The 19,676-nt window shown below is 41.7% G+C and overlaps 1 protein-coding gene across 1 annotated transcript in view; it reads left to right on the top strand.

Moving 5' to 3' along the window:
• Positions 1-19,676, top strand: part of LOC139294986 (RNA-binding protein Musashi homolog 2-like) — a 218,135-nt gene that overhangs the window by 113,536 nt on the left and 84,923 nt on the right. The window contains exon 7 of the mRNA XM_070917022.1: positions 11,405-11,453. Coding sequence (XP_070773123.1) covers positions 11,405-11,453 — 49 coding nt within the window. The remainder of the gene's footprint in view (positions 1-11,404; positions 11,454-19,676) is intronic.

Genomic DNA, 19,676 nt, shown 5'->3' with positions numbered 1-19,676 from the left:
TGATATCAAAGTACATAATACACACCTTGTCTCCTAAGAGAGAGTTATGTCAGACCTGTGGACATTAGCACTGCCACTGAGCACTTTCAGTGATTCACGAGTCTGTTATTAAACGTTGTTTTCTAGATGGTTATTCAAAGGCGTTACTAGCTGTGTCGTTTAGTTAAAGCTCAGGCAGTCGCAGAGGTGCACTGGGAGCCCTTTGCATTCCTGAGTATTCTCATCACCAACAAAGAGAGCTGAAATCGACTTCCTCAGTTGAAGGCCATCTCTTAGATTCATGCGTGGAAAAGAGCAGCAGTCAAAGCAGGCTCTTAACACTATTACACAGACACTATTGCTATCAGAATGACATGCTCTCTCTCAGACTTGGTTAACTTCTAGAAAGTTCTTGAAAAAAAACTCCCAGTTAAGCCAAAATTTCACAACCACATGTCTGTGTATATTTCACTATGCAGTGCAGAGACTTCCCATTTCTTAATAAGCTGATTGAATCTGAACATGTTTGTTCCTTCCTGGCGTTGTGCCACTGAAATGTTCCATATTTGCTGAGGCTGCATGGGTTTCCCCCGTTGCCTAGGTACATGCAGCATTATTAGCAGGCATCTCCTTAGAATTACTGGGTATGATGGAGCTATCAGTGTCAAAAACCAGATCACCAAAATGTTTCTTACATTGCAAAATAAAACTGAATAACAATATGTTTAAGACCCTATCTTACAAGTAGAATGTATATTTTAGTACTAGTATTCTTAATTAATGATGGCAGTTACGAAGGACTAGGATTAGTAATTGTAATAACCATTATTGTTGATAATTAGTAATAGTACATATTGAAATAATATAGTAAATATATGAATCATTGTTAGTCTTAATATGTAGTATCAAATCTGGTGCTGCGTTGTTATTGGTATTCCTTTCACCCAGCACGATGCAGGCAATTAAATAAAGACTAAAAGATGGATGGATGGACGGATGAGTGATCTAGCGAACAAGCTGAAAACTTTCTAAGACAGTTTTGCTGTGAATCACTGAGGCATATCACTGACTCGCCCACAACGCTTATTTTCTGCATGTTGATTTTGACAAGAGTTAAAATTTGAAAAAACGCTTATAAATACTGAGATAACCGTTCCCTGAGCAAGCAGGTAGCAACAATTAAACACACATTTGAGTCTATGTAGAAACACTCTGTAATATATTTTAATGGGTCTGTTTTATGCCTCAACATGATTGGGATATGTATCTAACAGGGTTGTTGCAGAGGGTTTAAACATTGGTAGCACCTTTATGTGTCAGTCAGCTGCTTGAGCAATGGAGAAAGCATCACCGAAGACTAAAAGACAGACAGTAAAAGAGATGTTGACTGTCAGAATATTTTAATTCCAAACAAGCTATTAAATATTAACATGAAATAAGGCCAACTCGATTATAAATAGCGCATGGGAATTATTAGAAATGAATTACTTTTTTGGATATTAAAAGGGCAATGTTGCCCTTTTAATATAGCCCACGGTGGCTACTCCAGTGTAATCCCTTCCATCATCTGCAACTTTTTCACACGTTCACACTCATTTGCCCACTTAAACAAACCTCTTCTCAGCCTTCCCTCACACCCTCTGCGTCATGTTTCCACACAGTCTCCCCAAACATTTCATAGTATCCTCTGACCTGTTTCTGTCCTCCAGTCAGTGCTGCTTGTAGCTATATTTACATTACCATTAAGGGAAGAAGGGGTGGATGATGTAAAACATGTTTGGTGTGTGTGTGTGTGTGTACTAAAAGAGAAATCTGATTGGCTTTCCAGGAGGAAGGACATCATTTTAAATAAGTCCTCAATGTTAAACTGTTTGCTCTAGGGCTTAGGGATTGCTCACCTCTCCAAATACTACTTTAGCTTGAAAGCACAATATTTCCCAGCCTGAGCTTTCACATGGGAGAATGAGGGAGGGCCCTGGTGCAGCAGTTTCATGGAGGTGGCTTGCAGGCATACTCCATTCTGACAGAATGAGGAGGCACTCTGCAAGAGTGTGGCGGAGAGGAAAGGGGCCCTATTAATAAAATGACTCCATAATGGGTAGTTCCCTGCAGCTTGGCAAAGGAAGACAGGCGGATTGATGGACGAGGCCAAGGCCTACTTCCTCAAGCATACTGAGCTCAACTGTGTGGACATGCCTCTGTGAGGCCAAACGCAAGGCCAGACCCCACAACATACTGAAGTCCCATTCATATAGGAAGGAAGAACCACATAAATGATTTCCTGTTTTGTGTAAAAGGGTCAAAGTGGCAGTTTTAAACGAGCAATACATCACGTCTAAGCCTAGTTGAAAGCTGTCTTGAGATGCATGCTTTTATGCTATATGAAAGGTTCAGGCTTCTTTTCAAATTATACAATATGCTCTGTAACACAGATGGCTGATTAAGAGGATGGAACCAAACAGGATCTACCTTAATTGTAATCTTACCTCAAAGTAAGAAAACAGTAAGGTAAACAAGACTCTCTGGGTTACAGCATAATTAGCATTTCATAAGAGTACAGAAGACATAAAATTATATATTGGCAAGATATATGGGTTGTTTACAAGAAAGGGGTTCATAAATATGATATGATATGATTTTTAACTGCTTTTTTGTTTTGAGGCTGGCGTGGGCAGAGCTAGAGATGCGCTAATAAAATATTGTTTTGCCACAACAGTGTTACGCTCTGCCCTAACAATATAGCAGCCTCCTGAAGGCATCACTCCATCATCCTTTCATTACATTTCTTTGTAACAGTACATTGATTAGAGTGGCCTCAGCATGACTGCCTTTTTAATTGTGTATTTGCTGATCTGAAAGCTGCACAGAGCGCCGTGGTAGCATCTGTACTAACCATTTCAACAATGCTCTGAGGCATTCTGTGACACACAAAGTTCATCGTTAGAATATACATCAGTTTGTATCACCATAGCGACCTCCTTGGATGCCGAGCAGGGGACCTCATAAATATGTAATCCTGACAGATTTGAGGAATTGTCTTCCTCAAGTGTTCCTCTCAAGCCATTTTGTTAATGTCAACATGAAGGAAAGTTACTGGAATAAGTGTTGACATTCAGCCCATGGTGTATATAATTAATAATTACATACACAAGAATTTCTGTCAGATGACTGCTGAAAAACGCTTGAATCACGTTTTTCTGTCGCTCTCATTTTTCGGTAATTAGGTATAAAAAATAGATGAGTGAACCCTCTAAGCTCATTCCTTTCCTGCTGCCAGTGGACACCATTCATAGTTTAATCATATACAATGTACTACTATATGTACAAATTTTCAGTCATTACTCAAATATGTAATTGTCCGTTAGTAATTAAAATGTTGCATTGCTGGGGCGTCCTTATGGATCATCTCCTCTCGTTTCCTCTCTCTATACTATTGACTATCCAAAAAATATGACGTTACATTGTTTTTAAATCAATATGGACATTGACGTTAGCAGAAAAATAATAATAATCAAACCAGTTGAAGAATCCAGTTTTGTGAGAAGAAACTATAAAACAGACATATTTAGAAAGATAAATAAAGAGAAATGGGGTAGACAGAGCAGGCAGCAGATAAGCACCTCTTCACCCTACATCACTGTGCTTTTTCTATCTGTGTGTGTGTGTGTGTGTGTGTGGGTGAGTGAGTGTGTGTGTGTGTGTTGCGTTTGCACTCCAGCCGTGCATCTTTATCACTTCTGCTGAGGGTTGCCACTCATCCATTATAATAAGGAATATTCCTTTTGGAAAAGAGAGAGACTGTGTTCCAGATTAAACGTAGCTGGCTCGGCCTCTGCTGTGGACCCGAACAAAAAAAAAAAAAAAAATGTTCGTCCATCTAGGCTCACACTTAAGAACAGTGTCTCTTTTGCCCCCTTGTGTAATTGCAAGAGCTTATAGGGAGCTAAAATTTTGCCCTCTGCTCCTCGTTAAACCACCACTTGTAAAAGTGCTCAAGCGTGGATGCAGCACATTGCAGCTCAACGTTCCCAGACAATGATATAGATTTCCTCTACAAAAGAACAATTGAAAGGGTTGTCACAAATTTGTCCATTGTCACTGGGTCGCTATCATTCCTCTGTTAATTGCCATCATTGTAATAGAATATTAGATGCTCCACACTGCAAAGGGAGTGTTGATGAAGGGGCAGTGCCAGCTGAGTTTTCTCCTTGACCGTGACCTGTATCTGTCATAATGGTAATGATAGTAATGATAATGTGATACTTCATTGATCCCTGTAGGGATTTTTCTTTTTACCCCCTTTACCCCCTCCACAGCAAGGCCATGGTGCAGGTTCAGCTACAGACTACTGCCCCTGGAGAAGGCAGGGATTCAGTCTCAGAGACTCTTAAGGAAAATGGAAGCTTGCCAACAAGGGGGCTTAAAACTGGGTCCTCCAGTTAAACAGTGGTCTCTCTACTCAATATGTGATTTTACTGTAGAGTACAGAAGTGGTTCACCTGTATTCATTTTGACTCTTGAGGTTTGGGTTGTACCAGTAGTAAATCGTATTTATCAGATGCCTCCGCAGTATTGAGGTGTTTTTATTATTGATAGCCAAAGAGTCCTTTTCAATGTTTTTAATAAATCTGTCCAATATGGGATTCCTCAAGTAATTTTCTTGAAATCTTGAAATGAAGAAGTCTTATAGAAAGTCCTCCTACTGCACATCTTCTTTCTGCTCGTCCATCTACATATTTGGCCGGGTTCCCCAAGCACAGGCTGCTGGCTACATCCCCGACAATTTACATCTGTCTGGTTATTGCTTTTATATCTTTTATATCACGTTGAAGTCACGTTTTGAAGGAGGAGTCTAATGAGTCTATTGACTGGACAGTGTAATGAACGCAATGTTAATCAGCATGAGCAATTCTGCTCCTTGATTTTTAGTTTAACCAAGTTTAATTGTCCAACCTTCTCTGACTCTCTCTGCGCACTGTGATGGAAGTTAATGTCATAGGTATCCTCCAGTTATGCAATACAACATCTTCAGCTAAATTGACAGTTAATTATTTATTTATTTATGTCATTTTAGTTAGATCAAGCCTTTCCCTTCCCGCCATGATAGGGATGCATATATCAAACAATTTCAGTTATTGGCCTCATTTACGATCAATAATCGATTTATCATTAAATAGTGCATGTTTTTCAATATTTTTTTCAAAATAATTTTTGAACTACTGTCATGGCTAAATCCTAGTGAATTAGATATTTGAACAATACCTAATTACCCAATAAATTAAATAAGCATAATTAAAATTATAATAATAAAATGCCTTTACTCACTATTGTGATGCCCCTTTTGTCGCTATTCAACGAATGACTGGACAAGTTAAAAATATTAGATACAGTAAATAATGCTGCTCAAGTTCCAGACTTTGTTATATTACAGGAGTCACGCACCAACTGGTTTTGCAGTCAGAGGTAGCTAGCTCCCAGCTGGCCACAATGGGCACTTGGTTAATGATTAATCCTTGACATCCCGATGCCATGCCAGCATGGGAATATCTCACAACACAGCGCAATTTGTGTGCCATTTTGGATAGTTGTATTTTGGATGAGAGTAATGCATACAGTACCACAGTTATAGTCGGAATTAAAAATGTAAATTGTTTTTTTTTTACGTTTATAAGAGGATTTGTTTAAGTTGAATTAGCCACATATTGACAAAAGTAGTTTGTAAGTGTTTCAGAATGAGCTTCTCTTTTGAGCATCACCTGGTGAATACACGCAACTAGCACAGACCGTTCTTCAGTGTTGGCTGTATGAGCACAAATCCCAGTAATCCTTGACACCAAAACTGACATCAAAATTGCCTGATAACTACACACACACACGCACGCACGCACGCACGCACGCACGCACGCACGCACGCACGCACGCACGCACACACACACACACACACATACAATTCTTTCCATTTAGGTACAAGTGAAGTTCACAGACAAGTGAAATGGTTGAAGGCAAGAAAGAAACCTCTGTCCATCCAATACAACCAGCACAAAGCCCCACCAGGTGCCAGCACAAAAACGGAGCCCAAAGCCTCAGCAAAAGGATGGGTCCCAGGTCACTCTCTGTGGCTCAGGTCTCCGTTCCTTTGGCATCAGATATGATCTATATCAGTGTCACCCCCAAATTGCAGGAAAGCTCCTCTGGTAGCCTTCAGCCGTGAGCTGAATGTAAATGTGCATTTGACACCTCTAAATCGCTGTCATAATTCATTTCCAGAGCTCTTAAATCTCTCCCTGTCACCTGGCACCTCTGCTGTTTTCCTGTCCAAAAACAGAGCACATTAGCCTTTATTGATGCCTTTGTCCTTTGATACATAATTCATCATTCAGCAACCCTTTTTTTGAATTATCATGTATTTTTCTGAGGTTGTTCAAACATATGGATTGATACAGACAACAAGGTTGCACCTGGGGTGTAGTTAAGTCCCATGCTATATGACAGGAACAGGAACAAGTCTTTTTTTTCCCAGGGTGTTAGACCAGAGTGATATAGGGCTTCACCGTGACGTTGCTCCTAAGGTCACTGACCACATGCAGGTTTTTCGCTTGAATCCATCTGCATCACCTGTGAAGCTCACGTGTTAGTCGAGTTGCCATCATATTCTCTCTCCTAAATCAGGTAGCGTATGCTTGAAGCACAAGCACAGCGGCAGTCTAATGTGCTGAGGTTTATGCAGGTTTATTACACGGTTCATCTGGAGTCATCCGCCACTGAGCTCCAATACCTTCAAATGTAGTCATATTGTACACCACAAACAACCTTATATATACTCAATGAGTCACTTATTGGGATGTGTCAGTGCACCCAAGTTAAATTGCTTTAAATGCTTTAAATCAAACTTATTATATCTCTTATTTTCAGTGGTCACAATATAGGAAATTAATAGGGACTGAAAGACCAAAGTACAGTCACCTTTTAGCTCATAAAATAATATGAAGAAGCAGAGTAACATAAGAAACATAAGTGCAGTCATTACATACTGCTGGATCACTACTAATCTATCAAACTACCTGTAAAAGCAGCACCAACTTTGGAGACTGCTAACTCTTTTAGCATTAGCGTTGCTAAGTTGTTTGACCAGACACTAATGAGATAGTACCTGAGGGAAGAGCTAAAGCCATCACTCTCTGTAATGTAAGATTTGTTAGCATGAATTCATACCTTTACAGCCAAGTTGAAATTGCTGGATTTCAAGAAATGATGAAGACGATCTAAAGCATCAGTATGTCTAAAACGTACTCATTCCACTCAAACTCTTTCGCTCACTTACCAACCCACCCACTTAGTACTGAAAAGTTCAAATTGGTACTGCCACTACCACTTCTACTGCCGCTGTCACTGTTACTACTATTACTGCTACTGCTGCTACAGTCATTACTCTTACTATTGTTGAGACTAAAATGTGAGGACAGCACTCTTCACGCTAGGCTAAAATAACAATTCTTGTTTCATGAATGTGTCCAGTATGAAAGCTCTATATATATATTATTGAATTTGTTCTTTTCTTTTTTTCACCTTGTAGAGGAGTAAGATAAAAATAAATAAATGAATAAATGAGAGCCTTATTACATGTTTATTTAATCGATATTAAAGTTTACCTAATACCTGCTCAAATGGCGATTTACAGAATGGGACCAAACAAAAAAGGGCACTAGTATCAAATCACGACCTTCTGAATTGTGAATGAAAGTGAAATTGCTGCTACGGACATACCTAATATACTCCCGTCAGACCTTTTTTTTAGGGAGGAGGTTATTTGGTTCAGATGTGTTTTCTGCAGGTTTGGTTAAAGAGCTACCCGGCCTTCTTTCCCCCCCGACTGTCTTCAAGCAGCCCTCTCTTCTTAAGTGGTCATGGACTGTTCCAGTGCATATACCACAGTGAAATAGACTTTTGCTCTTTTCTTCATTGTCACAAAAGGCCAGGCACTTCACTGGAGTTCCCATTCCGCTTTTACATAGTGATAAGACAGCCATTATCCTTTGAACCTTTCTTTTCACGGAGCCAGGAGAAAAGGAAGAGTGAAAGAGAAGGAGGAGGAGGACAGAGAAAGATTTCTTCCCTGAGGTGAGCCTGGCCTCACCTCTGTGTGGCGGGCTTTTTTGTGAGCAGTGAAGAGGTCCTTAACCTTCTATCAGATGGAGGCACACAGTTGTGTTCTGCTTGAATAACTACATTGAAAAGCCCTGAAGCACGGGAGATGGTTCTATAGACTCTGCAAGTGGCAGAGAGAGAGGGAGAGACTGAGAGGGAGGGAGAGAGAGAGAGAGAGAGAGGGGGGAGACTGTATTGTATGACCTGCTGGAGTGTGACTCTCACATGATGTGCACATTCTTTGTTAAAGTGCCCATCAGTGCTTCACTGTGAATCTGTGTTATTTGTTGTATGGGTCTCGCTGACAGGATGGTCCTCCTCTAATAATGTCACAACAACACAGTTCACACATTTATATAATACACTTCCTTTAATAGACCTCACTTCATTTTACAAAGTAACAGTCTTTCTGCTCTCAGGCTGTAAATGGCTTTACAGCTGCAGCACTATCAATATCACAGTACAGATATTTGAATGTCATGTTGCATGAAGGGCCCATGGTGGTTGATGGCTGATAATACTGTGGGCTGTTTTTGTAAATCAAGGCACTCAGATTCACGTGAATGTTCACCTGTTTACCTACCAACACATTAAGTGATCGTAGTTCGCTACCTAACAAAACAAACGTATCACATACTAGTGCAGAAGTCGTAAATGGTGTAATGCTGTGTCCATTACTTTTGCAGGTGCTCGTGGGTATCATTTTGCATTTTGATGAGTTTCATCTCACCACCGAATCACAGAGTAGACTTCACAAAATTGTTACTAATCAATCTCTGTCATAACAGAGTTGTGTTTGAAGGAGGCGTCTCCGTTTCTTTGAGTCTTGAAGAAAACAGAATATTCTCCGCTGGCCATTTTTTTCGACACTTCCACTGATGCATGCAGCAGTGACTCTTTTTGGCTGTTTCTGTATTACTGACATTAGATGACAGAAAGTCAAATGCTATAAATTTCTGTCTCCCATGTAAATGATCACAGGCTGTCAGCCACACTTGTCAAATTAAACGTTTAAAATAGTTGGTAAACATGCCATTCCATCTTTGCTCTGCAGTGGTAGCTTTCACACTGTCAGATGTGGAGACATTATAAACTGTTTCTGGTGTTCTGAGCAGAATTCCAGCAAAAGAAAAACAAAATTGAATCAAAGTTTTCTCACATTTAATCCCTGGACAGTGTAATTATCTGGCCAGGTACTTCATGTTACTGCACTGCCGAAAAAAACAATCCAGAAATCACTCTGTGTTCTTCAAGCTCAGGCAATGAAATCACAACCCGCTGCACTACAAATTCCAGTTATCCCACTTCCTCTCACTATAATGTGATTTTCATTAGATCGCCTGGCATGAGACAGAGGTTAGGTTACGTGACATTATAAATGTCTGTTTATAAAACTGTTGCTGCAGGTGATATTTCTTGGCAGCTGTTTATTTGTACGCTGCTTTTATATGTTTTCCCACCACACAGCCATCAGATGGAACACTTTTCAGAGACACAGCAAACTCAATTATTTTTGCTGCATTTTCTTTTTGTGTTCTTGTGTGGTGACAACAAAGAAAACAGTTTGCGGACATGACCGACTTTGTTGGTGGTTGTCAGCCACAGTACCACAGTTGTAGGGATAGTGAATTTACACTCGCAGTTAACAACTAATTTCTATTTTGCCAGATTTTACCATTAGCCTTCACATAGACTGCCTGCCTTACTTTGTCCTCCTTGTATGGGCTTTAGTGAGTGCTGCTTTAGTGGAATTGGTTATTCAAGGTAATTAATGGTGCACTTCCTGTCAGTTAAAGCAGACAACACTAGGTGCACTTCTCACTCGCACAAAACACTCACTACACAACACATATCCAGCGCACCCTTTCTAATAGGTTTCTCTGCTTAGCTTTACCAGAATGTGTCCTGTGTTTTGCTCTGCCACAGCTGCTGCTGCTCTGCTAATTTGCAACACTGCTGCAAATATTTCTGCTGTAACTCTGTGTAGGATTTTATGAGCCCCATCTCGACGCCGGCATCCACCTGTAGGCTCTGATTCCCAGCCAACTTCAGGTGCTGAGTTTTGAGTAACAATGCTCTTTGTCCAATTGATAATGGGTGACTGAAATGCGTTAAATCTAGGTGCACCATGGATCCTATATCCATGGTGCACCTAGATTGCTTCAAATCCATGTGACTGTTGCCAGCTATATTTGGCAATTTGGAAATATTTTGGGGAGGTGCAAATAAAAAGCCTGGGAGCCGCATGTGGCCTGTGAGCCGTGCAATGAGTAACCGGGCCCTACAAGCTGTGCCAACGTCTTGTGTGCCAAATGTGTGGCAAGAGGGTGGCATGAACAGTGTGCCAGTGCTAGTCTGCCTGTCTGCCAGGCACTTCTCTTTATCCAATCAGACAGTTCGGCTTGAGTGAGACCCCTATTCTTGTCTCTTCCCATCTCCTCCCGAAGCTTTTTCACCCTCCCATGAAAAACACAGACGCGTGCTTGTGCGCACATCTTTTCCCCCTGAACAGCATCAAGCCTCCTCGGTACACTGTTACACTTACCTAGAGACCATAACCAGCAAATGGTGCAGAATGTTCCCTCTTTTTTTCTGTCTTCTGTTGCTCTCTAACCCTCTTTTTTTTTTTTCTCCCAAGACAAAATCACAGGCTAAATGAGCATGCCTCACTCTGTTATCTGAGCATTTCTTCAGAGTTATAGAAAGCAGAGTGTGTCTAGAGATCTGTTTCTCAGGGATGTGTGGAGAAAAAAATGCTGTCTGTCTGTGTGTGGCTTTATTGGACATGATGAGGGATGATATTATGGCGGATGCTGCCGCCGCTGTGGCTGTGAGATGAGGAAGGATCCCATTTGTCTCACACTCGCTTAGTGTAATGTGTCTATCTGTCACCCTCCCCAAGACCGGACATTGGTGTTCATCAAAATAAACATATTGTCCGCACAGCTCTCCATTTTTTTCAAAGCTTGTCATTATCGTTAATTTTCTCTCCTATTGCCACTTTTCACTCACATCTTTGCCACATCTTATCCAGACAATGAGTGAAACCACCAAGATTGCTTAAATTCCTATATCATCCAAAATGACGAGCTACAGTCAGAAAGGGAAATGGTAACCTGACAATAATCCTGTGACCGCAGAATGATTATGTAGGAGAGAGGTGCGTAGAAAGAAATAAGTGTAAAGCAGCGAGACTATATATTCTTAGAGTAATTACAGTGAGCAGAGGTACTTGCTGAAAAGATTAAGCTAATGTCAGTGCTGTTCTTATGTCTTCCAGGTTGATGATGCCATGCTTATGTTTGATAAGACTACTAACAGACATAGAGGTAAGTGCACAGCGTCTGCTCTCTTTTCTCCCATTTTTGCTCTGTCTTTCTGAAAGGTGAGAAAATAGTCATTTCATGTCCTTCCCCCATGAGATAACACAGAACAGTTCCAATCTTACGTGATATTAGGTGTGCCGTCTGTTCAACAATGGGAACGTGTCAAGGTAATCAATAAGCTGGTACGGTGTTTAGAATGTTTGGGCATTAGATGGCGTGTGTGTGTGTGTGTGTTTGTGATGATGATGCTGGTGTGAGTGTTTCAGAGGGGTGCTTAAAGGGTGTAAAGATTGTGAGATGGTAGGTGCTGTGCAGTCTGATAACAGCATCAGATAAGGCCCAGGAGAAGCACTGACTTTATCGCTATCTCTCATCGGCTCCTTATCTGAGATGAGGGGACGTTTCTCTCTCAAGCAGAGGACTTTCCAAAGACAGGTTTCCTCCCTGCGCCACAATGCAGTGTTGTGCATTTAAGTCGGGCCGCACGCTTGCCGGCCCGACTTAACCCATAAGCGGCACGTATGGTGCTGTCACTTATCCCAAGACCCGTGTGGTGGCTGTTATTGGCTATGAATCCTCACGTAGCTACGTTAAAGGAACTTTCAGGAGACAGACTGTCCCTGGCCGTGTATGTGTGTACGTATCATTTTGTGTGCGAGTAGTCGACAGGCACTGACAGGTATTTCCGCCAGAAAAAGGAGCAGACACTTTTCTGTTTGTCACACCAGTCAGCTCACTAGGCAGAGCTGGCGTTGCACCATCTCGCTGAACTGGGCTGAGTGCTGTTTTGCCATATAGATGTAAACATTTGCTTGCAGTGAGCGACTCATCCTCTCAAACTGTATAAATGTTTAAGTGCAGTTGGCTTGGATCGAAAGCTGTATTGTTTTTTGGGGTTTTTTTTGTGTGAAAACTGTCTCTCTTTCTTTTTCTACTGTATCTGTGTGTGTGTGTGTGTGTGTGTGTGTGTGTGTGTGTGTGTGTGTGTATACTCTGTGTACGCTGTGCAGACGAACTCTTTGAGTCTGGTAAACAGTTTCTAAGTGTGGAACATGTGAACTATAGTGGAAGTGATCTATGGCTTTGAGGGGATTTTGATCTGTAGTGACAGAACCCAGTGTGAGGTCTGCTTTGAGACGAAGGCTTTTTCTCTCTCTCTCTCTCTCTCTCTCTCTCTTATTTCTCGCTCTGCTCTCTCTCTCTCCTGTCTGCTGCACTGCCAGCCCTCTGTGAAAGGGGACGGGCGCCACGCTCGGGGAGTGTGTTAGGCGTTTGCCTTTGGGCAGCAAAATGCCCTTCAAATGAAGACAATGATGGAGAAACAGCCTCCTTGGCAATTTTTCTGATGACAGCGGACGTATTTATATTGAGTGTGACACTGAGGCAGGTGCAGTGCTTTCTACAGTTGCTGTTTCTTCGAACTAGCATTTTGATATTTTGTTCCAGTCAGAATCTGAAACAATAGATATTTGCTGCTTTCATCTTAAAAGCACAACAGGTCTTCCAGATGATAGAATAGAATAGAATATCACAGACCCATAAGAAAGTCTGAATAATTCATCCCAGTCATCGGTGTGATTGTGTAATATTAATGGCTCAGCTGTCCCATGACCACAAAGGAAAAGGACATTGAATATATCATCAGTGAGACCAGTGCCTGGGCCCACTTTACCACTGCCTACAGATCCAGTGATGGGCATCTGGCAGCCCGCCGTCCAAATCAATTCCCCACCTGTGGTCATTTTTATCTTACAGATTGATTCATGAAAAAATAATTTGGCACTGCAATAGATAAAAATAACACATCCTTTATTTAACAATCCAAATGTTACACAATGCAATTCTTATAAAACCATGGTCCTGAAAATAACAGTTCTCTCTAATGCTTTTATAAAGCACTGCAGGAAAAGAGCATATTTCTAATAGCTAAAGCAGGTTTCCTTTTTTCATCCTTTTTTCTTGTTAATCTGGAATGCTGTGATGCCTGCGACACAGACACACTGTGCTGTACAAGTTTGATATCTAGCTTACATATGCATGGGAACCCGATTTTAAATCTGCTCTGACCCAAACCCTAAAGCACAACAGCAGCCTAAAATGTTCTGCTGAGACAAAACAAGGAGACGGGAAGCGAATGTCCCTGAAGTCAGTAAGCATGTTTATATTTACTTGAGCCTGTGTGATGTAAAAATAATACTTTCTACAAGCAAATTAAATACACTGTAGAGAAGAGGCTACGTACTTGCAGTATATTATGGAGGTGTGTGCAAGTAAGTAAAAAGATTCTTTCAAAAGAGAAAGGACAGGGTATCTGAGCTAAATTCACAGCAGTTAAGGGTGATTTCTTGTTAGGCCTGCTGCGGCACACTATTACTTCCCATCACCTCATTTGAATGTTGCCGTTTTATTATTATTATTTTTATTTTTTTTACATAGAGGCTGTATTGTATGTTACTATAATGCATTGTATTTTGCTTGGAAGAGTTTATTGTGTATGAGATGCATGATCGACACTTGATTGTAAGTGTGTTTTCTTTGGGGCTGTGTTAAATTGGATAGAGGACAAACGTCACACTCCACTAGTAGCAGCATTGTCCTTCAGACGGTCCCTGCGAGGCTGGCAAAACGACAGCCAGAGGAGACATTCTCTCCCCTTCTCGTTTTCTCTGTACATTTTTTTTTAACTCTCTATCTCTCCCAGTCATTCAGTCTTATTCTTTCTTCCTATTCTTTCACGCAGTCTCACTATTTCTGTCCCCACACCATCTCCCCGCCCTGCCTGTCTTCGCCATCTCTCCGTTTCTCTCGTCTTTCTCTCTCTGTCTCTCTTGCTAGAGGACACTCGCTGTAAGCAAAGCTCCTCACAAAGGCACACGCTGCACACCATCTCCTTGGCATTTAAAGGAGTAGAATACGGCCAATTGTGTTGGAAATTGAACTCTCTAAAGCCTCCCTTCCCACTGCAGCAGTTCATTGTGGGTGAGTTCAGTGTCTTTGGTGAGCAGCTTGGGCTGTCCAGAGGTTGATGCCAGAGGGCGCCTATTGTTCCATGTTCTACTGCAGTGTCCCCACCACCCTCCACCGCCTCCCTTCAACCTTCCCTTGTTCTCCTGACACTCATTTTGTGACAGAAAAGAGAAAATCAGGAATGTGTATATTTGTAATCACATATTTCATAAGATATACTTTATATTTTTCTGGCTGGTTTATTCAGCAGTGCACGAGGTCCAGATTACAGAGTATGTGTGTGTACGTGCTCCTAAACACAGGCTGTGCTCTCAGACAAGGCCAGCACAGCAGTCACAGACTACACATATCAGTCGTCATTCCCACCACCCTCAACATGACTTCACATGCTACCCCTGGATGACAGGACGAGCTATATGGGTGGGAAATAAAAGCTTTTGGAATAGCCCTGAGTCAAAATCATTCTGTCATCTGTTGCCTACTCCCGTCCCGCAGGCTGACATTTTATCTATGATCTAAGATGTGATTTTACTGTCAAACACAATTGGTAGTGCCAAGGAGAGTGTTGCTGAGGTGAGAAAAATGGCATTCATGGAGGGGATGGAGACTGTGATGAAAGAGTGGCTAAGTGGCAACTATCGTTATCCACCAAAGCATTGGGGTTTAATTTGTAAGTAAAAGGCACAGTGGATGATAGAGGAATTCTTTGTCTTGCTACTCATATGCAACCTTTATTAAGTGCTACTCTGCCACACCATAATTAGCCCTGCTCTCTTCATCAACACATCTCACTGTAGCATAATTCCACGCAACATAATCCGCACAGGACCTTTTCAAGGGGAAATATATAGTATAGATATACAGTCTCTCTGATTTGATTATTCGCAAGCAGCTTCTCAGCATCACGCCTAATCCACATGAATCCAAAAAAGATAAGTATATACAATGCAAATTAGTACAATGCAATCCCAATGCTAAATTACACTCTTACGATTAGAAGTAGCTGATTAATTGGGTCAAAACTGCATGCCACAGTGATTGTTTGATTCATGCTCTGCAAAAATCTGTAGTGCTAAAAATCGGTGTCAGCCCTGCAAGTTTTTAGTTTTCAACAAGTTTTTAGTTAATTACTGTGAGTTTAAATATTGAAGGTGGCACCTATATCTATTTCGGGTGGTACACACGTTCTCTCTCACCTTATTAATTACACCATTAAGAAAGATGATGAAATCCAAGTGTAATTTCTTTCATATTGTTTTACAATAGTTTGTAACCAGACAGCACCCATTAGTGTAGCTTTATAATGACTGTGTGACTGATTGTAAGCCAAATTCCTTCTTTATTTGAATGATGCAAGTAATAGTAATGTGCAACAGTGTTGGGGACCAGGATAAAGAAATGGAGGCTGAATTGTTTTAGTCACAAGGCTGCTTTGTATGAGGGAGCCACTGAGCGAGGCACATATTAGAAGCCATGTTCCTGGAGAAGAAGGGGATTCTTGGTTTTGAATGAGGACGGGGCCAAGGCTGTGTGAATTTGTGTATAGCCCTTTTTTTTCTGTGGGCTTAAAGGGCTGGTTTTCTTCTTGGCAGACAAACAGAAGACTGCATTGTGTGTGTCTGTAATCTCTTTACCTGGATTGGCAGCAAAGCTAGCAAGTGCAGCTCCCAGTGTGGAATTGGCACTGAGGAGTCAATGTCACACTGAGCGAGCTGCCTTCCAAACAACCAAAAACTGGTTGTGTGTCTCTGTGAGACTGTGTGTGGATGACAGCATGCAGGCTTTTTGTTCAATTTGTGTGTTTTCGTTCAGGTGAATTTGACAGCCACTGTGTAAGCAAAGCGGACAATATGCCCAAGCCTATGCATATGCAACACAGTCCAACTTCAGTATCATATTATTATTTAGTGGTTGTGGTGTTTTGTGTGTGCGTGTGTGTGTGTGTGTGTGTTTGTCACAATTTAAAAAATATGCTTTATAGAGCAAAAGTCTCTGCCCAGTATACACAAGCTCATACAGTAACAAAGGCTTGAGTGGTATAAGGTGTCATTATACACCAACTATTTGACATAAATTTGCCTCTCCCACCTCACTGGGTGAGAAGAAAAAAATAATTGGCCTCATTATCTTTCATCACTTTGGCATATTACATTCATTATTTTATACAAAGACTGCCAGTATGAGTCCTGTAACCTGGGAAGCAGAGCTGTGCCTCCACAGGTTAACTGTTGCTCCCTGAAAAGCCCCGGTATTTGACGTCACCACAATGCCTCATCAGCCACCGGTGCTAGGGATTGAACATGGCCGACTGAGCAGAGGATGTCTGTCTGCAAAGTGATTGCTGGCTCATTGACTGAGTAGGAGAGGAGGGGAAAACGGGAGTGGGGAAAGGAAACAAGTACAGTTAGAGAAGAAATGGGGAGGAAAAGAAGAGGATGGAAAGAAAGGGGGACTGAGCACAAGAAAAAGCAGGAAAAGTAGAATGAAGGCATGGTGAGGGAGAAAAAGGGAAGGAAATAAAGAAAAAGGAGAGTGCCTCAGTGGGAAGCCTCCCCCTGCTGGCTCCTCTGGCTGGAAGCTGCTGCCGATGGCTTCAAAAGAGCGCCAGGCAGTCTAGGCCTTCGCTTCTAGCAATTAGAGATCACTCCAGCGGATGCCTCCTGGCCAGCCTGCAAATCCCTCAAAAATACCCTCTGATTACTACTGTAGGACACAGGCTGTTTACCAAATGGATCTAGCACTGCTGAGAGTGAGGTTTGATAATGCTTTCTTTTGTTCAGGCAAGAGAGGGAGCAGGGTCATTTGAGTTTTAAAGATGGCGCAACTTCAGAGAGGAATTTCCACCAAGAGAAAGAAGAAAAGTTAACAAATTCTTTAATTCCTCATCCAAATAGCTCTGCAAGCAAATGACCGGTGCTGTTTTTACAAGAGAATAAAAAGATACATTTGGACAGAATTCAAATACCATATCTGTTCGGCACTTTTTCAAGGCTCATGTCCTCTTTGATGGTTAATATCCTCCACTGCCAATCCCTTTTTAAACAACTGAGTCACTGCTGGTTCCACAGGAGTTGTAGTGTTTACAGATCACAGCTCCTCTGTGTTCTGTGACAACTGTATAGCAGCACCGATGCAGGGTAAAACAATCAGCCGCTGTGCCTGACTTAACTGATAGACAGCAGCATTTGCATCAAGTGGAATCAGATATTTCTGCTCTTTTTCTTGCATTGCTTCAGCCTTCCAACCTGAGCCGACGCACTCCTCATTGTATTCTCTCACCTTGACAGACCTGATATTAGCGATTAGTGTGAATGTCATTTAAATGGCAAAGCTAATCATACGCTCTGGGTCTACCTCCACCTGAGGGCCCCTCGCCTTGGCCTAATCACAGTGACAAAGGGAATGATGTGTTTAGCCACTCTTAATAACTGCTCCAGCTCATCAGCTCCTAGGCAAGCTGTTTTTTCGTGGAACAACCTGTGCTTCACAAGGCATAGCATGAAGCAGAGAGCCTGGCCTCTGGCCCTGCTTCTTCTTCTTCTTCTTCTTCAGGGTGTTTGTTGTGATCCACGTCCTGACATTAGTGACCCAACAGACTCAACACCAGCAGTACAGTAGTAACTGTGTAAATCCCTGCTAGTGTTCTGCAGTGAACCCAATGAGACATACTTGGCAGGTAGGTGATTAAAAGGTAGAGAATCCTCTTCTCCTTGTCACCTGTCCGTTTTCTGCTGCCCATTGCTGACATCTGTCCCTCTATTAACGCTGCTGTAGTAGTGTGTGGGGGTGTGTTTTTAGGCTCTAGTATGCCTCATGGATGGGTTTGGTTTTGAATTAGAGTCTGCTGTGCTGGCCCTGCATGACCATTGCAAGGGGAAGGAGGATGAAGGCTGGAGATTGTGGAAGAAAGCCTGGGGTTTTAATCTCTTCCCCATGTTTATCTCACCACCAGGAGACAAACCATGTGCCATTAAAAACATCAGCTACTCCCACTGGTTGTCTGCACGGCCGCACCTCTGGAGACGTTTGAAGGACAAAATGAAAGGGAGAAAAAAAATGTGCAGAAAGGCACATTTGTGTATGATAGGCATGGTCTGATTTCATGCATGTGTATGCATTGGAGAGCCATATTGATTCGAATTTTCCTCGGATATGTAGCATATGTGAATGGAAAGACAGCCTGTTGTGCACACAGCTCGTCCGCACTGCATATTTGCGGTATACATTCTCTTCTAAAAGCAGAGAAGAACTTATTTGAACAAAAATAAGCAAACATCTTTGGCCTCAGCTGCCATGGGGAATCAGTCTCTTCAGGAAATGAAAATGCCAGCATGGAATTGTCATCATATTGAGAGTTAGCCAACCTTTGACCTTGTAATACCCCCACAGCTTCTCTATTTGTGACCTGCTGGATGCTCTTAGAAAGTGAAACCATCGGGGAGGATCTACTGCTCACATCATCATTCTCAGAACACCTAATAGTGGATTTACCAAGGTTAAACCTCCTGTGAGATTGCAGCCACCGTGACCTGGAATACTGAGTTTACATCCACTCACACACCAGTACACACAGATACAAAATGTAAGACATGCACACACATTGCTTGTGTAAGACGTACATGGGCACACAGGTTTGTTTGAAAGGACATCCTACATGGACAGGCTCGCTGTAATCTGGATAATATGTAGCTATTACAAAGTGTCACAGTCAAGACATTTAAAAAAGATGTTCATATAACTACAGGGATATTGTTTTTACATCTGATGTGCATGAGACTGTTACAGAGACAGACAGGGGAAGTGGAAGCTTCCCTCTGCATTGTCCCCTGTATTTACAGCCTGATTGGTGCCTACCCAGGCGTCGTACAGCTGAGCGCAGCACATGAGGGAATTAGCTAAGTGTCTGCTGTGTAGTGTTAGTAAAATATGTCGCTTCTTGTCTTTGTAAGATTTTTAAAACATGCTGATCACATGGGCATGTTTTTGATGGCCTTCCCGCCCAGAGATGCACTGCTGAAACATCTGTACTCCCCACAGTTCAAAAATGATTTTGTACTGATTTTATAGATATGTAAAAGTGTTTTGGATGCAAATTTTGATTAGAAAATACTTGAAATTATTAAATAATAAGAGAAATGTGGTCCCTTTTCTTTAGGTGAAAAATAAATGTGTTATTTTTATTCCACAAAAAATTCAGTAACTGCAATAAAAGAGTTAGCTTACGGTTTATGGATACATTTACATCTACATCTTATATCT

The sequence above is a fragment of the Enoplosus armatus genome, chromosome 13 (assembly GCF_043641665.1).
Source record: "Enoplosus armatus isolate fEnoArm2 chromosome 13, fEnoArm2.hap1, whole genome shotgun sequence".
Taxonomy (NCBI): domain Eukaryota; kingdom Metazoa; phylum Chordata; class Actinopteri; order Centrarchiformes; family Enoplosidae; genus Enoplosus; species Enoplosus armatus.
This window is presented reverse-complemented; position numbering and strand designations above follow the sequence as displayed.